Source organism: Eptatretus burgeri, chromosome 2 (genome assembly GCF_056783735.1).
Source record: "Eptatretus burgeri isolate ZD-2024b chromosome 2, Ebu_testis_v1, whole genome shotgun sequence".
Lineage (NCBI taxonomy): Eukaryota > Metazoa > Chordata > Myxini > Myxiniformes > Myxinidae > Eptatretus > Eptatretus burgeri.
In genome coordinates, this window is record NC_140962.1 from 2,169,267 (window position 1) to 2,194,906 (window position 25,640).

General features: G+C 46.6%; 2 protein-coding genes and 1 long non-coding RNA gene across 3 annotated transcripts in view; 2 read left to right on the forward strand and 1 right to left on the reverse strand.

The window, feature by feature from the left end:
* The window catches only part of DUS1L (dihydrouridine synthase 1 like), a 48,449-nt gene that overhangs the window by 1,449 nt on the left and 21,360 nt on the right, over positions 1-25,640 (forward strand). Inside the window, exons 2-3 of the mRNA XM_085860546.1 lie at positions 1,980-2,088; positions 24,524-24,574. Coding sequence (XP_085716672.1) covers positions 1,980-2,088; positions 24,524-24,574 — 160 coding nt within the window. The remainder of the gene's footprint in view (positions 1-1,979; positions 2,089-24,523; positions 24,575-25,640) is intronic.
* Positions 2,588-3,879, forward strand: LOC147031261 (uncharacterized; the record flags this gene model as incomplete). The annotated part of the gene is made up of 1 exon (XM_085859442.1): positions 2,588-3,879. A coding segment is annotated over one exon (885 nt), but the record flags the coding sequence as incomplete, so codon positions are not given.
* On the reverse strand, positions 21,725-22,837 carry LOC147031262 (uncharacterized). The gene is made up of 2 exons (XR_015052589.1): positions 22,543-22,837; positions 21,725-22,167 (listed from the first exon to the last, which is right to left on the reverse strand). It is a non-coding gene; the product is annotated as an uncharacterized LOC147031262 (long non-coding RNA).

Genomic DNA, 25,640 nt, shown 5'->3' on the forward strand with positions numbered 1-25,640 from the left:
GGGAGACCTGGTCGGGGTTGGGGGAGACCTGGTCGGGGTTGGGGGAGACCTGGTCGGGGTTGGGGGAGACCTGGTCGGGGTTGGGGGAGACCTGGTCGGGGTTGGGGGAGAGCTGGGCGGGGGGGGAGGGAGACCTGGGCGGGGTTGGGAGGAGACCTGGGCGGGGTTGGGAGGAGACCTGGTCGGGGTTGGGAGGAGACCTGGTCGGGGTTGGGAGGAGACCTGGTCGGGGTTGGAGGAGACCTGGTCGGGGTTGGAGGGAGACCTGGTCGGGGTTGGGGGAGACCTGGTCGGGGTTGGGGGAGACCTGGTCGGGGTTGGGGGAGACCTGGTCGGGGTTGGGGGAGACCTGGTCGGGGTTGGGGGAGACCTGGTCGGGGTTGGGGAGACCTGGTCGGGGTTGGGAGGAGACCTGGTCGGGGTTGGGGGAGACCTGGTCGGGGTTGGAGGGAGACCTGGTCGGGGTTGGGGGAGACCTGGTCGGGGTTGGGGGAGACCTGGTCGGGGTTGGGGGAGACCTGGTCGGGGTTGGGGGAGACCTGGTCGGGGTTGGGGGAGACCTGGTCGGGGTTGGGGGAGACCTGGTCGGGGTTGGGGGGAGACCTGGTCGGGGTTGGGGGAGACCTGGTCGGGGTTGGGGGAGACCTGGTCGGGGTTGGGGGAGACCTGGTCGGGGTTGGGGGGAGACCTGGTCGGGGTTGGGAGGAGACCTGGTCGGGGTTGGGAGGAGACCTGGTCGGGGTTGGGAGGAGACCTGGTCGGGGTTGGGAGGAGACCTGGTCGGGGTTGGGGGGAGACCTGGTCGGGGTTGGAGGGAGACCTGGTCGGGGTTGGGAGGAGACCTGGTCGGGGTTGGGAGGAGACCTGGTCGGGGTTCGGCGGGAGACCTGGTCGGGGTTGGGGGAGACCTGGTCGGGGTTGGGGGAGACCTGGTCGGGGTTGGAGGAGACCTGGTCGGGGTTGGGAGGAGACCTGGTCGGGGTTGGAGGGAGACCTGGTCGGGGTTGGGGGAGACCTGGTCGGGGTTGGGGGAGACCTGGTCGGGGTTGGGGGAGACCTGGTCGGGGTTGGGGGAGACCTGGTCGGGGTTGGGGGAGACCTGGTCGGGGTTGGGGGAGACCTGGTCGGGGTTGGGGGAGACCTGGTCGGGGTTGGGGGAGACCTGGTCGGGGTTGGGGGAGACCTGGTCGGGGTTGGGGGGAGACCTGGTCGGGGTTGGGAGACCTGGTCGGGGTTGGGGGGAGACCTGGTCGGGGTTGGGGAGACCTGGTCGGGGTTGGAGGGAGACCTGGTCGGGGTTGGGAGGAGACCTGGTCGGGGTTGGGGGAGACCTGGTCGGGGTTGGAGGGAGACCTGGTCGGGGTTGGGGGAGACCTGGTCGGGGTTGGAGGGAGACCTGGTCGGGGTTGGGGGAGACCTGGTCGGGGTTGGGGGGAGACCTGGTCGGGGTTGGGAGGAGACCTGGTCGGGGTTGGGGGAGACCTGGTCGGGGTTGGGGAGACCTGGTCGGGGTTGGGGGAGACCTGGTCGGGGTTGGGAGGAGACCTGGTCGGGGTTGGGAGGAGACCTGGTCGGGGTTGGGAGGAGACCTGGTCGGGGTTGGGAGGAGACCTGGTCGGGGTTGGGAGGAGACCTGGTCGGGGTTGGGGGGAGACCTGGTCGGGGTTGGAGGGAGACCTGGTCGGGGTTGGGAGGAGACCTGGTCGGGGTTGCGGGGAGACCTGGTCGGGGTTGGGGGGAGACCTGGTCGGGGTTGGGGGGAGACCTGGTCGGGGTTGGGGGGAGACCTGGTCGGGGTTGGGGGGAGACCTGGTCGGGGTTGGGGGGAGACCTGGTCGGGGTTGGGGGGAGACCTGGTCGGGGTTGGGGGGAGACCTGGTCGGGGTTGGGGGGAGACCTGGTCACGCCTTCTTGTTTAAAATGAATTCATCCCGACTGGTTACACTCGTCGTGACGTTTGTTTTGTCCGCGGTTCACAGTTCTGCGCGAACGATCCTCTCGTGTTCACTGGAGCCGGAAAGCTCGTCCAACACTGCTGCGATGCTGTTGATCTCAACCTGGGCTGTCCACAAATGATTGCACGTCGAGGTACACACACACACACACTCACACTCACACACCACTCACACACACACACCACTCTCACACACACACCACTCTCACACACACACTTTTACACACACACTTTTACACTCACACATTTTTACACTCACACACTTTTACTCACACACTTTTACACTCACACACTTTTACACTCACACACTTTTACACTCACACACTTTTACACACACACTTTTACACACGCACTTTTACACACACACTTTTACACACACTTTTACACACACACTTTTACACACACACTTTTACACACACACTTTTACACACACGCTTTTACACACACACTTTTACACACACACTTTTACACACACTTTTACACACACTTTTACACACACTTTTACACACACTTTTACACACACTTTTACACTCACACTTTTACACTCACACTTTTACACTCACACACTTTTACACTCACACACTTTTACACACACTTTTACACACACTTTTACACACACTTTTACACACACTTTTACGCACTTTTACACACACTCGCACTTTTACACACACTCACACACTTTTACACACACTCGCACTTTTACACACACTCGCACTTTTACACACACTCGCACTTTTACACACACTCGCACTTTTACACACACTCGCACTTTTACACACACTCGCACTTTTACACACACTCGCACACTTTTACACTCGCACACTTTTACACTCGCACACTTTTACACTCGCACACTTTTACACTCGCACACTTTTACACTCGCACACTTTTACACTCGCACACTTTTACGCACACTTTTACGCACACTTTTACACACACTTTTACACACACTTTTACACACACTTTTACACACACTTTTACACACACTTTTACACACACTTTTACACACACTTTTACACACACTTTTACACTCACACACTTTTACACTCACACACTTTTACACACACACACTTTTACACACACACTTTAATACATACACACACTTTAATACATACACACACTTTAATACATACACACACATACATACATACACATGCATACACACACACATTCATACCCACACATACATACACACACATACCTACACGCAGATACATACACACACATACATACACACACATACATACACACACATACATACACACACACTTTTACACACGCATACACATACACTTTTACACGCATACACACACACACGCATACACACATATACATACACACACACATATACAGACACACACACACACACACATATACATACACACACATACATACACACACACACACACACACACACACACACACACACACACACACATATACATACACACACACACACACACACACACACACACACACACACATACACACACACACACGCACGCACATGATATGTGACATATTATGTACACACACATTGATATATGATCACACACATATTATATACACGAATATTGATATTGTTATGGCTGTGGAAATTCTCAATACACCAGAAAGGTCCCTCAGGTTAGATATATCGATAAGTTCATGTGTAGTTGGTCCACACCCGTTGTTTAGAGGGAATATGTGTGATTTATCCGGGCTGCGACGCTTTGAGTTAGCCATTTTTCTTTATATGTCGTTATTTTGGAACAACCACGCCATCTCAACAACCACACCATCTCAACAACCACGCCATCCACACCACAACGCCACTAAAGGAGCAACGAAACCAGCCCCACCCCAATTTCTCCTCCGGTAAACAAGTTTGACGGTTGGAAACCAACTCCCGCCCCAATTTCTCTGGAATGTTCCTCCCCCACCCACGTGCCGCGAAGGGCGGGGCAGGCGCAGGAGGAATAAAAGGGCAAGAGGAGCGCCTGGAAAAGAGCGCGGATAGCAGAGACTTGGGGCAGTCGTGTGGAAGTCTTGGTCGTCGTGGTCTTGGTCCAAGTCTGTCGTGGTCCAAGTCTTCGTCGTAGACAGACTTGGGGCAGTCGGGTGGAAGTCTTGTCCTGGTGGCCGTGGGGAGAAAGCGTCACGACCTGCCCACCATTGCAAGGCCCAAGATCAGGCGCGGCTGTCCTAGTCGTCGTGGGGAGAAGGCGTCACGACCTGCCCACCGTTGCAAGGCCCGAGATCAGGCGCGGTTACGCTAGTTGCCGTGGGGACGAGACGTCGCGACCTGCCCACAGTCGCACCACTAGGGTGCGGGAAAGACCCTTTGGTCTCGTGGGCCTTTTCGGTCATCCACGGCTCACGACCATAAAGGTCTACGGACCCCGTCTACCCCCTTGCCTGTGAGGGAGGTCTTTCTTTGTTTTTGTATGCATGCTGTGGCGCCGTGTCCTGCCAAGTAGAAACTGTGTAAGTGCTTGTAAATAATAATTATAGTCGGTCGTATTGCTTTTGCATTCTATTTGTTGCTTGTATATTGCATGACTGCCTTGCTTGTGTTGTGTGAGTAATTGAAATAAATGCGCTTGTGTGAAACGTATCCCGTTCATTGCGTCCTTTCCCCATTGGAAGTGCCATCTTGTATCGTGGAATGAGTAGTGGGTTTTGAACGCCCGGTAAACAGAATCACATCCGTCGAGGTCGGTGATAACACCGCTCGGTTATCACTGTAGCACGGAACGGACCGCTTAAGCGGTTCGTGTCCTCGGCCTACCTGCGGCGAGGTACAATCACCCAGTCGACCACTTGCGCAGGTACTTAGGTAGGTCGAATTTGGCGAGCAACCCTATCCTGCGTGGGTGGGCAATTGGCACGATCGTGGTGAGGTTAAACCCCCACCCGTGACTGGCTCCTGGCGGTAGTTCCAGGAGGGTCACGACTGAATTGTCTGTCCGGTGGGCGAGGCGGCTGCCATTAGAGGTACGCGCCCGATCGCACGCCAGGCGGGCCAGAATTCGAGACAATATGATCATGCACATATTATATACACACATATTGATATATGATCATACACATATTATATATACATTATATACACTTATTGAAATATGATCATATACATATTGCATACATACATACTGATATAAGATCATGCAATATTATATACACACATTGAAATATGATCATGCACATATTATATACACACATATTGATATATGATCATACACATATTATATATACATTATACACACATATTATATACACTTATTGAAATATGATCATATACATATTGCATACATACATACTGATATAAGATCATGCAATATTATATACACACATTGAAATATGATCATACACATATGATCATACACATTATATACACACATATTGATATGTGATCATGCACATATTATATACACACACATATTGATATCTGATCATACACATATATACACACATTGATAGATGATCACGCACATTATATCCACACATATTGATATATGATCATGCACATATTATATACACACATATTGATATGTGATCACACACATATTATATATACACATATTGATATATGATCTTACACATATTATATACACACATATTGATATGTGATCATGCACATATTATATACACACATATTGATATGTGATCATGCACTTATTATATCCACACATATTGATATATGGTCATGCACATATTATACACACATATATTGATATGTGATCATGCACATATTATATACACACATTGATATATGATCATGCACATATTATATACACACATTGATATATGATCATGCACATATTATATACACACATATTGATATGTGATCATGCACATATTATATCCACACATATTGATATGTGATCACGCACATATTATATCCACACATAATGATGTGATTATGCACATATTATATTGTTGCGGTTTTCGCGCCCGCCGGCGTGCGAACGGCCACGTAACTCGAATCGCGGCACGTCGCCCACCGGACGGACAATCCAGTCGTGACCCTCTCGGACTAACGCCGGGAACCAGTCACGGGTGGACCTTTCGGTCTCACCGCGATCGAGCCAATCAGCCCCCGCGTGGGATAGGGTTGCTCGCCGAATTCGACCTACCTAAGTACCCACGCGGAGGGTAGACCGGGCGATCGCACCTCGCTGCAGGTCGACTTCGGACACGGGCCACTTAAGCGACCCGTTCCATACTATCAGAATAACCGAGCGGTGTTATCGTCAACCTCGACGGTTCGATTAATTATCGGGCGTACTCAGCCCACTACCAACCCTTTACGTGAAGCAAGATGAGGGTTCAATGGAGGAAAAGACGAAGCGAAGCGGGAGAACAGTTCAACAATAAAGCACATTTATTCTCGGCACACGGGAAGCACACAAATACAATTCCACCAAAAGCACACAAAAAAAAAGAAAACACAATTCCATTTACACAAAAAGCAAACATAAAAGTGAAAACACAGTGCAGAGCTAATACCGACTACCGAGCACACGGCAACACTTATACAATTCTACTTCACAGACGGCGCCGACAACACATACCCAAAACCAAGGAAAAGAAATACCTCAAGAATGAGGCAGGCCTGAGGCCGAGACCGGGTCGGGCCTACCCGTCTGGTGATGAGACGCGGAGCGGCGATGGCCCCGCAACCCGCGGGCCTCGTGGACGGTGTCTGGTAGGGGGTGGGAACGGGGCCCCCTTGGTCGCACTATCTCAGCGCGGGGGGAAACAGGAGGGGGTTGCTGATGCTCGGGGTATAGAGGATCTTTATTATCCCTGGTGTGCGTTTCCACCTCGGCCAGGTCGCGCTGCCGGCCTCCCTCGGGCGTGCAGCTCCTGGCACCGACGCGAGCACCCCCTCGTCCGACTCTCTTCAGCTTCTCCAGCCACTGCAGGCTTCGGGCTCCAGACTTCCACACTCGTCCCCTCCGTTCCGACTCCTTCTCGTTCTCGTTCTCCTTTTCGTTCTCGTTCTCCTTTTTCTGACTGACGAACACCGTCCTTTTATCCCCCCGTAACTTCGCCTTTGACCCCCTCCCTTTGACCTTTCACCTCGCTCCCCATTGGCCCGAGAAAAAGTGGGCGTGAAGGCTTTTTGATCCACAAATTTGCATATATCGATCGCCCTGGGGGCGGGGCCAATTCGCCCCTCGCTCACCGATTGGACGGCAAAAAGTGGGCGTGTGTCGTTTTTGATCCGTTTTTGAAGCACAAAATCCGTGATTTTGTACACGCTGTTCAACGTGCGCCCTGCACGAGTCCAACACCGGTACCCACAGCGGGGCAAGAACGGTGGCGATGCTACGGTTGCGAGGTGTGACGTGAAGGTCGTGGCGGTTGTGGTGAAGCGGTGGTTGTGGTCGGTGGTTGATGTTGTGGTTGTGATGGTAATCATGGCGGTTGGTCCAAAATAAAGATAGTAAAAGAAAAACGGCTATCCTGAAGAGTCGCAGCACGTATAAATGACATGTATTCCCACTAGACAACGGGTTTGGGCCTAACTACACATGCACTTACCGAGATACCTCACCTAAGGGACCTGAATGGTGGTTTGCGAATCTGGTAACCACAACAATATACACACATTGATATATGATCATGCACAAATTATATACACAAATATTGATATGTGATCACGCACATTATATCCACACATCTTGATATGTGATCATGCACATATTATATACACACATATTGATATATGATCATGCACATATTGTTGCGAATTCGCGCCCGCTGCCGTGCGAACGGCCACGTGACTCGAATCGCGGCACGTCGCCCACCGGACGGACAATTCTGTCGTGACCCTCTCGGACTAACGCCGGGAGCTAGTCACGGGTGGGCCTTTCGGCCTCACCACGATCGTGCCAATCGGCCACCCGCGTGGGATAGGGTTGTTCGCCAAACTCGACCTACCTAAGTACCCACGCGGATGGTAGACCGGGCGATCGCACTTCGCCGCAGGTCGACTCCGGACACGGGCCGCTTAAGCGGTCCGTTCCGTGCTATCGGGATAACCGAGCGGTGTTATCGTCGGCCTCGACGGTTCCGATTAATTATCGGGCGTATTAAGCCCACTACAAACCATTTACGTGAAGCAAGATGGAGGTTCAAACGAAGGAAAGGACGCAGCGAAACGGGGAACAATTCAACATAATGCACTTTCTTTACACGACACACGAAGAGCACACGTATATCAATTTAAAACAAAAACAACAATGCAGAGCTGTGACCGAATACGCGAACACACGGCAACACTTATACAGTTTTACTTTACAAGACACGGCGCCACAAGATTCATACAAAAAAACAAAAGAAAAGGCCACCCTCAAAGACAAGGGGGCAGACGGGGCCCGTGGGCCTTTATGGCATGGGACTTGGCAGACCGAACGAGTCCCACGAGACCATTGCAGGTTACCTGCACCCTCGCGGTGCGATGGTGGGCGAGCTCTCTCCGGTGCTCCTTGTACGAATGCGCAGGTCCGCGCAACACAGCTGGCAGAGCGTCACCTCCAGTCCGCGTCCCTCCGCGACGTCCGGGCTCCCCACCGACTGCAAGCTCCAACGAGCGATTCGCTCTACGGACTGCTTCTCCAAGACCCAGACGAGAGAAGACCATGAACCGCCGACTGATACTGACACTCTCACCGACCGCCCTGACCTGACCTCCTCTGACCTGACCTCCTCTGACCTGACTTCCTCTGGTGTCACTCTCTTCGTTAGCGGCGCCTCCGTGCGCCCTTTTATTTCCCCTGGCACCCCGCCCCTCCCTTCGCGGCACGGGGGGTGGGGGGGACATTCCACCAGAGAAATCAGGGCGGGAGCCGAGCTTCAACCGTCATTCTTGTTTACCAGAGAAATCGGGGTGGGAGTTGAGCCTCAATCGTCATTCTTGTTTACCAGAGAAATCGGGACGGGAGTTGAGCTTCAACCGTCATTCTTGTTTACCAGAGAAATCGGGGCGGGAGTTGTTGTTCCCCTTTTGTGTTCGTGGAGATGTTGATGGCGGAGTGGTGAGGATGGCGTGGTTGTTGAGAGGCAGGTGTGGTTGTTGTTGTGAAGCGGCGTTGTGGTTTGTGGGTGTTGTGTTATGGTGGTTGAGACGTGGTTGGTTCAAAATAAAGATAGAACAGAAAAACGCCTATCTCAAAGCGTCGCAGCCCGAATGAATCACATAAATTCCCTCTAAACAACGGGTTTGAGGCTCACTACACATGTACTTAAGAGATACCTCACCTTCGGGACCTGAATAGTGGTTTGCGAATTTCCACAGCCATAACAATATTATATACACACATATTGATATGTGATCATGCACATATTATATGCACACATATTGATATGTGATCATGCACATATTATATGCACACATATTGATCTGTGAGCATGCACATATTATATGCACACATATTGATCTGTGATCATGCACATATTATACACACAAATTGATATATGATCATGCACACATATTGATATGTGATCATGCATATATTATACACACACACACACACACACACACACACACACACACACACACACACACACACACACACACACACACACACACACACACACACACACACACACACACACACACACACTTGTTCTGAAGGTTTCTATAATGTCTGGGTTTGTTTTTATTAGTATATATTATATATTATATTAGTTTTATTTATGAGATAGTGGTTTTTCTTTTGCTGTCTTTATTTTGGGCCAATCACAACAACCACGATCATCTCAACCGCCAACCACAACGCCCACCGCGCCATCATTACTACCACCATAAAGCGCTACCAAACACACAGCCACGATCACCTCGCCAACCACCAACCACCCCACCGCGTTTCCACCTCAGCACGGTTGTCGGAGGCCTGGCCTTCGTCGAGGGAAAGCAGGCGACCCCCGTTCCCCCCCCCTCCCCCGAACGAATTGCGTCTCTGCGGTGGATTTCACCCTGCGAGGGACAAGAAGAAAAACGAAGACAACTACCGCGGCGGCGAGCGTCCCCGATTTGGCGGGAAAACACTTCCGTCTGGAAGGTTCCCGCGTGTGCTCGAAGGAGGGGCGGGAGGTGAAAAGGGGGCGGTGCTTGGTGATAAAGAGGCGGAACGCGAGCTCGGGGGAGCTTGTGCTGAGGAGAGTCGCGGCAGTGGTCACTCTTGGCGCCGTTGTAGGAGAGTCTCTGGAGGTGGCAGAAACGCGAGCGCTGAAGAGAAGGTCTGAGGCGTGTGTGTGTGTGTGCAAACGCTAAGGCTCGAGGCTCGCTCGCTGGATCTCGCTCGCTGGATCGTGCCAGCTGGATCGCTCTGGGCTCTCTGGATCGAAGGGACTTTGAGGGGGTTGGTGGTCGTGGTGGAGTCACTCAGGATCATGTGCGAGTCGCCTCTCTGGGTCGGATCGAGCTCGAGGATCCACCACCCGGTCACATTTTTATTTCCTTTCTGTATTTTCTTTTGGGCTTTTGTGTGTGTGTCTGTGGTGCCGTGTCCTTAAGTAAACCTGCTTAAGTGACTATATATAATAATAATAGAGAACGGCTGTAGGTCTTTGGTCCTCCTGCCCCCTACCCCAATTCCCCCATCGCATACTGTTTGTATATTGCTTCATTGCTTGCGTCGCGTGTTTAAATAAATGTGCCTGTCTCAATGTACCTGTCCGTGCGTCTTTTTCACCATTTGAGTTGCCATCGCTGCGTTCGGAATATTGGCGGGCTTTTTAATAGCCGATAAAGTGATCGGGTCCGGCGAGGTCAGGCGATAAACCACCGCTCGGCAATTGCATACAAAACAAGCTGTGCGTAAGTGGCTCGTTTTGTACCGGACTCCACCGAGGTATAGATCCCCGGCATTCCTGTCTGTGCAAATAATTAGGTATATCGACAATTCGGCGATTGATCCTGCAGTGCGTGGACAGGAGAGTTGGCAGGTCTATGGTGTGATTAAAAACACACCCGTAGCTGGGTTCCGGCGTTTGATCCGGAAGGCTGCGACTGGATTGCTCGTCCGGTGGGCGTACAGCCGCGATTCGGCTAAAAGCGGCTGTCCGCACGCCGGCGGGCGGAAATCCACAACAATATATTAGTCTCGGCATGTGTCCGTCCTTCCTTCCCTTCCCTCCCTCCGTCCGTCCATCCAGCAATGTGACCATATGTCTATTATGTACGTACTATTGGAACGTACCTTTCGACCCTTTAGACTGCTGAGACCCCTTAGACCTTTGAAGATTCTCTAAGACCCTGAGGACTCATAAGAAGCAAAATACCCAAAGTCCCAAAAGACCCTTTAAACCCCTTCGACCTTAACACCATAACACCAGGAGACAACTTGGACCACTTGAACCTTCTTGAATCACAAAGGAAATTTCAAATAAATACATTATCAGCAATATTACAAATAAACTTTAAAAAAAAGAAGTTTGCATTATGATTGATGTAAATCACGCCAACATAGCAAATCTGTGATGTCAATCTCTGCAACGATGTGTGAAGAGATGAGCGCAGCGAGCCGATCCACGCTCGTATCTTTGAAAATGTTAAATAAATGTCAGTTTATTGAGCTTTTCTCTTTTTTCATCAGTTACGATGACGATTACAAACTTGCAAAATGTAGCTGCAACAACTGCAATTTAAATTAGACTAAAGAAACAAAATTGGCCAAAAGCTGAGGTCTCGGGGTACCGCGATCACTGGTGCGAAACGGTGCATTCATGGAATAACTCGCATACATACATGAAGCCAATGTTGAGAGACGTATCAAATGTGGGTTGCTTCATGAATTTGCAGCACATCTTATAGAAGCCAACAATACCAACGGCCAAGAAGGAAAACGGCAGACATTTTAACAGTGAGGAAACTACATCAAAATCAGCAGATCGGATTGACACTCCATCCTAATGAAGACGATTTGGGGACGTGCATGTCCATTTTTTTATTTTATTTATTTATTTATTTTTTCAGTGACATCCCAAGGAACTTAACTTTCTTTAAACTTGGTCATTGATTTACTTTTTTTTTTTTTTTTTTTTACAGGGACAATTCAATTATTGTTTTGTCAGAATGCAATGTGTATTGCAAACATGTGTCGGACCATTGTGTACAAGGCTGTTGTACTTTATCTGGACTTGGTCATAGTCATCAGGAATTATGAATAAAATCTTTTTTTGTTCCTGCGGCTAGTAATGTCCCATCCTTCCAGCAGTGGTCAGTAAACAATGTACACTGTGCCACGTGCACAGGTGTGAAAATCGTAAGTGTTGCTTTGTGTTTTTTTTTTGTGGGGAGGGTGGTATTATTGTGTGCCTTTTGCCATTACACTGATTACCCCCAGCACATATACATAATTTGGTGGAGATTGGCCAAGCCTTTTTTACCCCTCAGCCCGAATTGGCTAAGGGGGTATTGTCGTCATAGGCGTTGTCCGGGCGTCTGTCAACTTTTGGTTTCCGTCAATTTCGAGGAGAACGCCTTGTCCGATTAAATCCATTTTTGCAGTGTGTGTTGGGACTGGGTCGAGGAAGGTTCCTTTCGATTATAATCAGTACAATGCGATATCCAATATGGCGGCTAGGGCAGCCAACTTGAATTTGGTTTCCGGACAATAACTTGAGAACGGCTTGACAGATAAATTTTATTTTCATGTGGGTATAATGGGGGTGGTTAGAGGAAGGTTCCTTTCGATATACAGCACAATCCGATATCCAATATGGCGGCTCGGGCAGCCATGTTGAATTTTCCGGGCGTCCCGAGCGTCTGTCAACTTTTGGTTTCCGTCAATTTCGAGGAGAACGCCTTGTCCGATTAAATCCATTTTTGCAATGTGTGTTGGGGTTGGATCGAGGAAGGTTCCTTTCCAAAATGGACGCGCTGCGATTTTCAATGTGGCCTCCATGGCAGCCATCTTGAAATTGGTTTCCGTCGATTTCGAGAACGCCTTGTCCGATTAAATCCATTTTTGCAGTGTGTGTTGGGGCTGGGAAGAGGAAGGCTCCTTTCGATAATCAGTGCGATGCGATATCAAATATGGCGGCTAGGGCAGCCATCTTGAATTTGGTTTCCGTACAATAACTTGAGAACGGCTTGACAGATTGATTTTATTTTCATGGGGGTATAATGGGGGTGGTTAGAGGAAGGATCCTTTCGATATACAGCACAATCCGATATCCAATATGGCGGCTAGAGCAGCCATCTTGAATTGGTTTCCGGACAATAACTTAAGAATGGCTTCACACATTGATTTTATTCTGGCGAGGTATAATGGGGTTGAGCAGAGGAAGGTTCCTTTCCAAAATGGGCATGCTGCGATTTTCATTGTAGCCGCCACGGCAGCCATCTTGAAATTGGTTTCTGTCACTTTTGAGGAGAACGACTTGTCCGATTAAATCCATTTGTGCTGGGTGTGTTGGGGTTGAGTAGAGGAAGGTTCCTTTCGAAAATGGGTGTGCTGCGATTTTCAATATGGCCACCATCTTGATATTGGTTTGCGTCAAGGGGCTGAGGGGTTACGCCCGCTTTGCGGTGCTATTTTTGAGTCTAAGTGGACAGACAGACAGACAGGCTGTATTTTAATATGTTTCATGGATACATGTAGTACTCTTACATGCAAACCACAATTTAATATTTGGACCTTGGAGTGAATTTATTTACATGTTGATGCTTTCCAAAGGGGTAACAATATGCAATTATCAGGCATTTCCCAGATTGGTGGCATGCCGATGGCCTGCATTGTCCTGTACGATGCAAGGACTTGATATTGACTAATTAAGGAGTTCAATTAAACTGTTTTTACTAAATATCACACATATTGATCGAGTTGAGCTTTTTGCATCATTTTGAACCTTCATTGTGCATAACAGTTGCATCTCTTAAGACCATGTCATGCTTCAGGTCAGCATTACTGAGACAACCATCAATATTCTAACCACTTGTCATTTTCATACATTTATCGTTCTCGTCGGCATCGTTTGTGATACCTCGTCATGAAAAATTATCAAAGATGTTATTCTTCAGTTTTAACGATAATAAAATTGCCCAGTTTTGAGCAGTAAGAACAAGAAGTCATTTATTTGCGATTCTCTCCATTTCTCTTTTTTCTGTGAAAATTGGTTTCTTGAAATGTTTTTTTGTTTTGTTTTTCATAACCCATTTTAGTTTATTCTTGATTTTTCAATTTGTGCAGCCTTCGACTGTTATATTGTGCATTTCACCCAGCGGACAGATTTGCTCGTGCAGAACTCTTTAAATCGTCAATGGTGAAGTCCTTGAACGCAGTTGTGTAGAGGATGTTATGCTTGATAGTAAAATGTCGACAATTTGTAGCACTCGAGTACAGCAAATGCCTTGTCCTTGAGTATCTCTCCTCCCTGTAATGTCACGTCGATGCACAGCTGTTTCTGCGTAAAGCTTCCGTTCCCTTTGGTGTTGGTCTCATGAGTAATGGTCAGTAACCCTGTCCAATATGAAGGTAGGGTAACCCTCAAGAATCCATATCATCCTGCCATTCACATTGGCGTCATGCCGTTTAGGCTTCGGCAGGCAGCAGGACCTTGCATTACTTTTGTTTGAATTGACCTACATCTGCGCTTGCATTTCCCTCATCCATCCAGTCAGAAACTGTTTCAGAATTCCAATCGATCTGTTAAGCTTGACATCCTTTTGATGAATCTGTGCTGACTACATTTAATTTGATTTGATCTATCTCAATGGTTCCTGCTTGAGGTCGGTAACATCTTCCCCACAGCTAAAGTTGAACTAACATGCTTCGATGGGTTTTTTTTTTATTCTTCTCCAGATCCTTTCTTAAATAATGGTGTTACAGTTTCTGTTCTCCAATCCTTCGGTACCTGTACTCACTCCAACGAGCTGTTGAAGATATCCGCTAACACCACGCTTGTCTGCTCTGACATCTCCCACAATGCTCTTGGATTCATATTATCTGGTCCTGGAGTTTCATCTTCTTTTAGTTTTCGTAGCTGTTTCTTCCTCCATTCCTATCCGGAACTCCTCTTAAAAAGCCTTCTTCACCTCTAATATAGATTCTCTCAACTTCTGGTAATTATTCTGAATGGTCTTGTGTAAATGTTGCAAAATAACTGTAATAAGCCTACCATCTCACATTGATGACTAACCAAACTCTCTGTGATATTTCTCAATCAGCTAACAATTGTCTTAACCTGTACTTTACCGTTGTACACTTAAATAATTCCTTGCTATTACGTTTAATGTTATTGGCCATATCCTTCTCATATTCCCTTTTGGCTTGCCCAGTTATTTAACTCATCATGCTTTCAACTAGCTATGATTACGGTGAATCGCCACTGCTACCGAGGATGAATTGGGTTCGTAGTCATCAGCTACGAGGAGAATTGGCAACCAAGCCGAATGAGCTTCTCTGGGCCATTGGTGTTACATTGGAGCTTTCCTTCTCCTCGTCTTACTCCAACATGGATAATCCAAAAGACAACGAGTCACCACGTTAAGTGGATGCTAAAAGAAAGAAGTTATTTAACTAGCCTTTGTTTATTCCTTTACTGATGCAAGTCAGACTCCAGTCCTATTACTTGTTACCTTATAAATGCCTTCGACTTATCCATAATGAGCACTCCTTACCTCCCTGCTCAACCACTCTGATGTCTTTCTGCGTCTTGTTTTACACCTCGCTGGACTATACTTCCTCTGTCCTCTACTCATTTGTTTCTTGAATGTTGCCCATTTCTCTGATGCTGATTGCCATACTGTTAGGTTGTCCTAATCTATCGCACCTAACTTGGTCCTCGTACCCTCAAAGTTTGCCTTCCTTAAACGTAACGGACCGACTCTACGATCCCAAACTCGAACATTTATTGGAATCCTTGCACACACTATATGTTATGGTTACTTGCCCTTAAATGCTCTCCCAGCACCACCTTATCAACCACTGGGATCATTACTGAAAATGAGGTCTTAACACTGTACTCCCTCCCCCTCATGAGCTTAGTTACAAATTGGTTTAAAAAGCAATCCTGCACTAAATCTAGAAAACCCTCCTCTGCTATGCCTCTTCCCTGTTCACGGACACAATCTATCCCCAGCAAGTCAAACTCCCCGATTTAAATCGAGGCACTCACTTCGAGGAAAGCCCAAAAAAAGAAAGAGTGGATTAGCTTGAGGCCAAATGAAGCACACACAGTAAGTGGGTCATGAACAAAACCTCCCTCAAGACACAACGTGATCTTTCCTTTTTGAATAAAGATGTGGAGCAGCTTTTTGTGTAATTTTTTGTGAGTCAAAATCTGGGCAAATTTGAAAAACCCAATTTGATTTGTAATTGTTTTAAAAATAATAATTCATTGAACAATAACAACTAGTCTGTGTTTACACATTGATTATTATTGATGTTTACATGAAATTATCCCAGAATATAGTCACTGCTTAAATTGACAATCTGATCCTTGGCCCGTCATCTGTCCTTAAAAAGCTTCGACCACAGATGGTGCAGTTTGGGATTACCACCTGATCTGTTTTATTACGGTTTCTAACAGAGGTGTCACTGGACCAAACTCTTCCAATATTCTATACATCGTCAAATTATTTAAGTATTTTCTTCCATCGGATCAATATTATCGAGCTCCATTTATGCTTGTATCGGAGGATTACTGAAATGTTACTTCATGCTCTCATGACATTGCATTGCACTCCAACTCGCTGTTATTAGGCTTGTCTCTTTCTCTCAAGCTTTTGTACTTAAAGCCGGATAGGGCAGACAGTCCTGTAGTTTCGGCTTACAAATAAGATTGCATCATCTCAATCTTCAAGACACTTCACTGGCATATTAATATTGCTAGGCATACCTACCCATCTCTTCACTCTGAGGGTTTAATCAAAAGACAGCATTGTACTTCACAAACATATTGTATGTCTATCTTTGAATGTTAATGCGGATGTAAAATGAAGTGAAATACACAAATTGATTTTTATAACTTGTACTCCTTCTGTGTACTTTTGTATAGTTTTATATTTATTTGAGAAGTATTACAATAATTGTGTTTATTTCGTGCCTTCTGTAAAGGGGTCCTGCTGTCATAGAATAATAATTGTTCCTGTTGGAGCTGCTGCATTAAGATTTATTATTTTAAACGGACGGACGGACAGATGCTTCTCCTTTGAGTAATAAATTCAAATATTGCTGCCAAGTGCTAACCTTTTGAGTCAACCATTTATTCATTCCTGCCTATATTTCTGACATGTAAGCTTTTTCCTCTGCAAGAATGCAAGTCTAACAACGTTACTCGCACAAAGATGAAGACCTTTGACGATTGAGCATTCTTCCGATTTGCTTCTGAACTGTGGAATTCACTGCCGTTTAATATTTGTACTACCTCCTCATCTACGGTTGTTTAATTTCTGAAAAAATGCTATGTCGCAAATTTGTCTGGGTGTATGTACATTATATGTGAATTTGAGTTGTAAAGATCCGTGACGGATAATTATCCGGATAATTAATAACGGATAATTATAATTTGCAAGTGTTTCTTCCTGCCAGGAATTGGTCACTTTTGGCCTCCCACTTTGCGGTCTATTGGAAATCCCACCAGTCTGTCTATCTGTCCTTCAGCCACAATCTGCTGGCATTAGACTGCACATGCATTGAACAATGTGCAACAAAAGCAAACCTTAATTTCCATTTCCAACTTTGTTACCACTTACTCACTGTATTCTACTGAGCCTCAAACTTACCTCACCACACGAGTCGTATTTTACATTTGGGTTGGTATGTTTGTGTTCCCATCAAAGCCCCTGGCTCATAATATTGTGAACCCACATTAAAATGCCGTATATAATTTTTAGTTGTTCATTGTTGACTAATGTCCTTGGAATTTGTTTGAAAAGAATACCTATGTTGACTATTGTCTTTGTCTTGTGGTTGATTTGTGTACTAGCTCTACTATGAGCCTGAGATAAGATAACTGATGATAAACAAATATTATTCTTGCAGTTGAATTCTAAGCTTGTATGTATTGCTAAAAATCATGTCCCAGTTGTATATTAGCCATTATTACACACCACAAGGACTTGCTTGGTAGACATGTTTTAAAAATGAGAAATTGAAAGCTTGCGATATTGATATTCTTCTCATGTTTGAACAATCTCAGTGATCGTATTTCACAGGCTTGCTCGAAGAGATGTACAAATGAAAATAAGTATCTTAGACTATCATCAGGGTTGGCAGGATGGCGGAGAGGTAGCCTCACACACTCGCTTCTGAACCGTCTAGCCTGGTGGGTTCGACTCTCAGCCCAGCTACAAACCATCATCCTGGTGTCTCACAGGCAGAGCGACGCATCTATGTGCGTGCTATCCCACGGACAGACGTGAACCCAGGCGTTCTGTCAGCCGGCATTAGTTGGTGGACATTAAATATCCCACAGTGCGCTTCATGAAGATTAGGCAAGTGATCAATGTGGATGTTTGTGTGTGCATGCAAATACTTATATTTATTTATATATTTATTGATATGTATTTTTATATATATTTATGTTCATGTATACATATTTAGTGATATATTTATGTTCATATATACATATTTATTTATATATTTATGTATTTATATATATTTATGTTGATATATACATATTTATTTATTTATTTATATATGTATAAATATATTTATGTTCATATATTTATATATATATATATATATATATATATATATTTATGTTCATATATACATATTTATATATTTATATTTATGATCATATATATATATATATATATATATATATATATATATATATTTATATATATTGTTGTGGTTGACGAAATTCGCAAACCACCATTCAGGTCCCATCGGTGAGATATCTCTAAGTATATGTGTAGTTAGCCCAAACCCGTTGTTTAGAGGGAATAAATGTCATTCATTCGGGCTGCGACCCTTTTAGATAGCCGTTTTTCTTTTACTATCTTTATTTTGGACCAACCGCCATTACTACCACCACAACCACCACCAACCGCATCTCGACAACCACAGCCACCTTCTCCAGAACCGCCTTCACAACATCCACCTTCTCCACAACCGCTTTCACACACCAACCACCAACCGCAACGCCGCTTCACAACAACAGCAACGCCAACAGCCACGACCTTTACCGTCACAACTCGCCCTCGCAACCATCGCATCACCGCCATTCCCGCGCCGCTTGTGGGCACCGATACTGGACTCGTACAGGGCGCGCACCGAGCAGCGGGTGCAAAAACACCAGCCTTTCCGAGAAATTGGATCAAGAATAATTCACGCCCACTTCTGTTCCGTCCTATCAGCGAGCGTGGGGCGATTTGGCCCCGCCTCCAGGCGCGTCGGAGTATAATCGCTATATGCAGATTCGCGGATCAAGAATGATTCACGCCCACTTTTCCTCTCTCCAATGGGGAGTGTGGCTCCGCCCCCGAGCCGTTCCTGATCCAAAAATCTGCATGTGATTTCTCCTGTCGGACTATAAAGCACCGAGCGCGGAGCGAATCAAGGCAGTTGGGAAGAGTTGCAGAGTTGAGAAGAGAGAAGAGTTGGAGAGTTGTGGCGGCGGCGAAATCAATCGAGAGTGTCTGTCGGGGTCCGGAGAGTGGAGAAGCCAAGGAGCTTTGTGGAGGTCTGCACTCGTGTCAGAGTCGGGGAGCTGCGGAGAGGGGAGGCCGGGAACGCGGTCAAGGTCGCAGTGGAGTCGCTCGTCGCGGGACCCAAGCCAGCCAGATATCCTCTTTCCCCCGAGCATCAACAACCCTCCCTGTTTCCCCCCGCGCTGAGATAGTGTGAGAAGGGGACCCGTTCCCACCCCATTCCAGGCAGTGCCAGCGAGGCCCGCGGAGTCGGGACACCGCCGCCATTTTGCGGCTCATCACCAGACGGGTAGGTTCGACGCAGTCTCGGCCCCAGGCCCGTCTGCCCCCTTATCGTTGAGGGTGGCCCCTTTTTCTTTTGCTTTGGAGTATATGTGTTGTCGGCGCCGTCTGTGAAGTAAAACTGTGTAAGTGTTGCCGTGTGCTCGCGTAGTCGGTAGTAGATCTGCATTGTGTCTCTTTTGTTGCATTTGCTTTTTGTGCAGAATTGTCGTGTTACTTTTACATTTGCTTTTGGTGCATAATTGTTGTGATTGTATATGTGTGCTTTCCGTTTGCCGTGGAATAAATGTGCTTTATGTTGAACTGTTTTCCCGTTTCGCTTCGTCTTTTCTTTAATTGAATCTCCATCTTACTTCACGTAAAGGGTTGGTCGTGGGCTAAATACGCCCGATAATTAATTGGAACCGTCGAGGTTGACGATAACACCGCTCGGTTATCCCGATAGTACGGAACGGGTCACTTAAAGTGGCCCGTGTCCGAAGTCGACCTGCGGCGAGGTGCGATCGCCCGGTCTACCCTCCGTGTGGGTACTTAGGTAGGTCGAATTTGGCGAACAACCCTATCCCACGCGGGGGGCCGATTGGCACGATCGTGGTGAGGCCGAAAGGCCCACCCGTGACTAGTTCCCGGCGTTAGTCCGAGAGGGTCACGACGGGATTGTCCGTCCGGTGGGCGACGTGCCGCGATTCGAGTTACGTGGCCGCCTGCATGCCGGCGGGCGCGAGTCCGCAACAATATATATGTATTTTTTTTATTATGTTTTTTATCTCTATATTTATCTCTATTATAATACCAAGCTTGCACACTAAAAACTCGGATCGCCGTCACACGATCCCTATGAAATTGCTGTGGCACTTAGCGGACATGCCGACAATGTTTGGGAAGTCTTGGCGTTCCATAGTACCACTTGCATTTTCCACAATGCGTATTTTTGTCATTCCCCGTGTACGGTCTGTCGCCTGCTACTAGCTATGTTGTACTGCTATCCCATGCATGTGCACGGGTATCGCTAGTATTTTCCATTTTTTAAATATATATATATATATATATATATATATATATATATATATATATATATATATATATATATATCCTGGTGTTGGCGCAGTGGTTAGGGCAACGGCTTGGGATCCAAAAGGTCCTGAGTTCAAGCCCCGCTGAGCCACTGAATTAATACACCAGGGGGTTGACTCAGCCTGTCATCCTTCCGAGGTCGGCAAAATGAGTACCAGTGTACTGGGCCGGTGTATACCCCGGTTAAAATAGGTGTACCATATCCCTGTGTCGTAAGAGGCGACCAGGGTTGCGTCAGGAAGGGCATCCGGCGTAAAGCATGTGCCAAATCACTATGCGGATCATACGGATGATCCGCTGTGGCGACCTCTAACGGGAGCAGCATAAATAAGAAGAAGAAGAAGAAGATATATATATATATATATATATATATATATATATATATATATATATATATATATATATATATATATATATATATATATATATATATATATATATATATATATATATATACTGTTGCAGAGTCGGGTGCGAAAACCACAAGGTGGGGGAAGATATGTCGATTCCCACCAGACTCACCGAAATCGTAGGCCGTCGCTCACGGATAATTCCGTGACGTGGTGAGTCGCTTAACCAACCGTGACCTAGGATCCTCCCTTCCATGGAATCGGGTTACCTAATTAACCACCGGGGAACCACGCCCTCGGTACGCCTTGCCCGAACCGGATCACTCTACCCGGGTCGGATGCCGCCGAGCGGCACTGCCAAGGACGTACCGGCTAGAAGGAACGGAACATTGGGAACAAAGACCCGGTTAAACCTGGATTCAAACCATGCTAGACCAATGAGGGAAAAGACAAAGGCGACCTGGAAACATTTCTTCAACAATTATTTATTTACAGCAAGCGAGGAAAAGCATGTGGCTCAACAAAGGTTTATTGGGTATGTAACGCAGGGAAAGTGGAGAGGGGTGTGGGGGGTGCGATAATTATACAAGCAACTTACTAAAGCAGACACAGTGCAGACTTGATGCGAGATTATTAACAGTGTTGTGGAATTTTGCCTTGAACTGACTCGGTGTAAATCCTGTTACTCAATTTGCAATTCACAAGCAATTCACTGTCCACAACGAAAAGTACATATCATCAAAGAACATTTATTTTGTGGTACGATGGAGTCCAAAGCACTGAGATGTAAACATCCCAATAATTTGCATTAACCTAAGATTACATTTCCTGGCATTTATATGCTTTTGTGGGAGTGGAGGGGTCTGATAAGCACTCGGCAAAAGAACTCCAACTGCAATGCATGTCCACTGGGTGAAAGAGAATGACATAATCATGGCAAAAGTTGCAGTGTTATCAACCAGGTCACCTTGTTTTATATAAGACATTCCATATATCAATATTTCGGTCAAAAGACTCTTGGGTAAAGGGAAACATAACTGACAGCCAATTCGACTATAGCATAAAAATTTAATTTATAAAGCACCAGCAACAATTATAATTGAGAGTACATGAATATAATTATTTTTTCTTCCACAACAGTAACAACAATAAAAGATCTTCTACAGGCTTACTTAACAGACAGGCGCCAGCACACTCAGAGACACACACAGAAAAAGAAACCCCAATGAAAAGGGACTTTTGCAGCCAGGGAGGGAGGGGGTTGAGGTTATAGTTTTCGGTACCTGGGTGTTTCGGGGAGGGATGCTCCATGGTGCGGCACCCAACAATATCCGCGTTGTTCTGGCCACAGCCGCACGTGTGGAGATCGTGGTCCGAACAGGAGGAGCTTGAGTGGAGAAGGAAGGAGTCCAGAGGGTGAGGGTGGAGCAGTAGGCGGGACCAGGCATGAGGCTTGGTCGAGAAGCAGGAAGCGAGGTCGTGTGGCAGAGACGAGGAACAGAAGGCGGGCCGGCGAGACGTGGGTGGAGTCAAGTATCAGGAACACTCCGCGTGAAGACGCCCACACCGAACACACACAACAACAACAACCACGACACGGAGGATTTCTCCGTGTTTTCTAGAGGTTGGGGGAGGGGCCATGCCGAATCCGACGTCATCACCTGAGTCGGCATTCTGACTGGCCCCGACCCCTCACGTGGTCCGCAATCTTGGGCCGGGTTTTGGCCAGACGCCAGTATAGCCCGCCCACCTGGGTGCAAAAGCGTACGTGACACGCCGCACATGTCTGGCCTCGGGTAGACGGTGGGAGCTCAAAGCGCCAGTCTACTCCATAGTGCACATTGCGATTTTTCCTCAGAAGTGATCGTTGGGGAGGGTACCGTGGGTTGTCATGCTGTGGTAAGTGAGATGAGGGGTAAGCGAGGCAGATTTACCTCAGAAAAGAAAAGGTGGGAATAAAATAAAAGGGAAAATTGATTTAATAATCCGAACTTATAGCCAATCGCAATGCACTCCCTTGTCCTCCCACTACACAAAAGGAAGGGGTCTATCTGCACGTATATTGCACATGTGATTGCACATGCATCTTGATCAACAGTGGCATTTCCTGTTGGTCAGAATGCAAACAGCAATAGCTGGTGTGGCACTTGCTTCCTCATACCCAATGCAGTTATGGGGTCTGATGTTGACATTTATATTAATTATATCATAGAGTTGTCCACAAAGTCTTATTCCGGTTTTTACATTTTATTACAACCAAACCGGAAGAAGGCTTTATGGACGGCCTGCGTATGTGTCATATAAATATATATGTATGTATCTGAAAATGTGTGGAGCGTGATGAAGCGCTCCCACCGGATCTCCAACGGACATGAGTCCCGTACATGTGTGCATGGAAAGTGTCACCTCCAACCCTGCCACTCATGTCAAAAGACGGAGATTTAAGATCATTGGTTAAACATCAAATGTAGCCACCTCTCTGGGTTTCAGGCTTATTTGCCCTGATCACGACGGCACACCATATAAATATTCAACCGACGATGACCACAGTCGTCGGTTAAATGCCATTATCACCCTATGGGTGTAATGGAGAGCATCAGCCGCAGATTGTCTCGCATGCTAAAACCGCATAATTTACAAAGAACAAAGGATTGCCTGCCACCCAGATGATTTGCAACAAAAAACAAACCATAATTTCCATTTATTTATAATCAGGGTTGGCATTAGCACCCTCTGACTAGCTGTAATTCAACCAAGTAAATTGATTATTTTTAATTACTGTCATCCTGTTTTATTAACCTTCAGGATGAGTTGCAACTCATTCACGATATTGGTAGCGAGATTCATCGGTCTGCGCATGTACGGGACTCAGGTCCGTTTGAGATCGGGTGGTAGCGCTTCATCACACTCCATACATTTTGACCTTCATCTCCACCCGATGACACTTGCCTTCTGTGTTTTTTTTTAGTTTGCATTGTTGGGAACAATCATCTGGGTGGCAGACAGGCTTTTGTTCTTTGCAGATTATGCGGTTTTACCGTGTGAGACATAATATGCGGCTGATGCTCTCCATTCCAACCAGAAGGTGCTCGTGGCATAAACACACACACACGCACACGCGCACACACGCACACATGCACACACACACACACACACACACACGTGTGTATATATTACATGACATACCTTCTGACATACCAAACAGAATGTGTCCCCAACATATTTTCTCACTCTTACAGAGAGATGTTTCCTTTCATTTTGCAGGCCACTATGGTGCTTTTCTTCAGGATGAGTGGCAACTCGTTCATGATATTGGTGAGTTGATGAATTATTTGTGAAAAGTGTAAGTAAAATATTGCAACGTGAATGCAAAAGGGTGGAGGGGAAGGGGATGGGTGGTTGTTTATTTGTCTAAATAAAAATTTCCACTGTTTCCATCTCCACTGTGGGGCCCCATCTTGGATACTCATGAGACCGACCATTTATCAGCTGCAAATGATTCTCAGAAACTTGTGTGTACTCGCTTCCTACCTCACCCCACATTTTTGTCCGTTGTCTTTCAGTTTGTTGTCAAATGTCAAAATTGTTCTGGGAAATGAGGGGTTTGATCTGCCGGGCCTTAGAATTCTAACCAATCCAAACAAGACTTGGTGCAAAAACAACATCGCCACAGCCCCTTAACATTAAAAGCAAGTCACCGTAATTGGCCTGGTGTCTTGCTTTTGATTTTTGGGAGCCAGTGTGGATGCATTTAAGTGTTTTTGATGCCTGTGATTGATGTTTATTAAACTCATTTTGTTCATACTAGCATGTGAATGTCTTCTTTCCCACGATTGAGGATAACAAAAGATCATGGCAAGAGTTCCTACCGTTGAACATCAACAATCATTGATCAGCCATTTTGGATGTGGATGGGTTTTCGGGACTTCACAAAACGCCTTTTCGGCAGCGAGACTTCCACTTTCAGTGTCTCACGTGACGGTATAATATAATTCTAGTGCATTTATGTGGTTCCAAGTGAATTGATTGGATTTTCACTTGGTGTTAGAATAAGTCTGGAATCCTGGTCTCCACTGCTGCAGACCAATCCGTCCCTATAAACATTTGACAAATACAATTTGCTTCTTTATCCATGTTGTCGACCCCATTTGTCCTCCCCTACTCCTCATTCCTTCCCAGACCAATTATTTGTCCAAGTCTCCCTCTATTTTGTCCTTCAATCCAACTGTCAGTGCTTCCTCTCTTTCTCGACTGTACCTTTTCTTCTGTTGTGTCCTGATCCATTCCGTGTTCTAACTCTTCTATGGGCCTTGACCTTTTTATTCAAAAAATGTCTCGCCATTTGAGCCCTACGTTCTTCAAAATATGGGTAAATATCGTC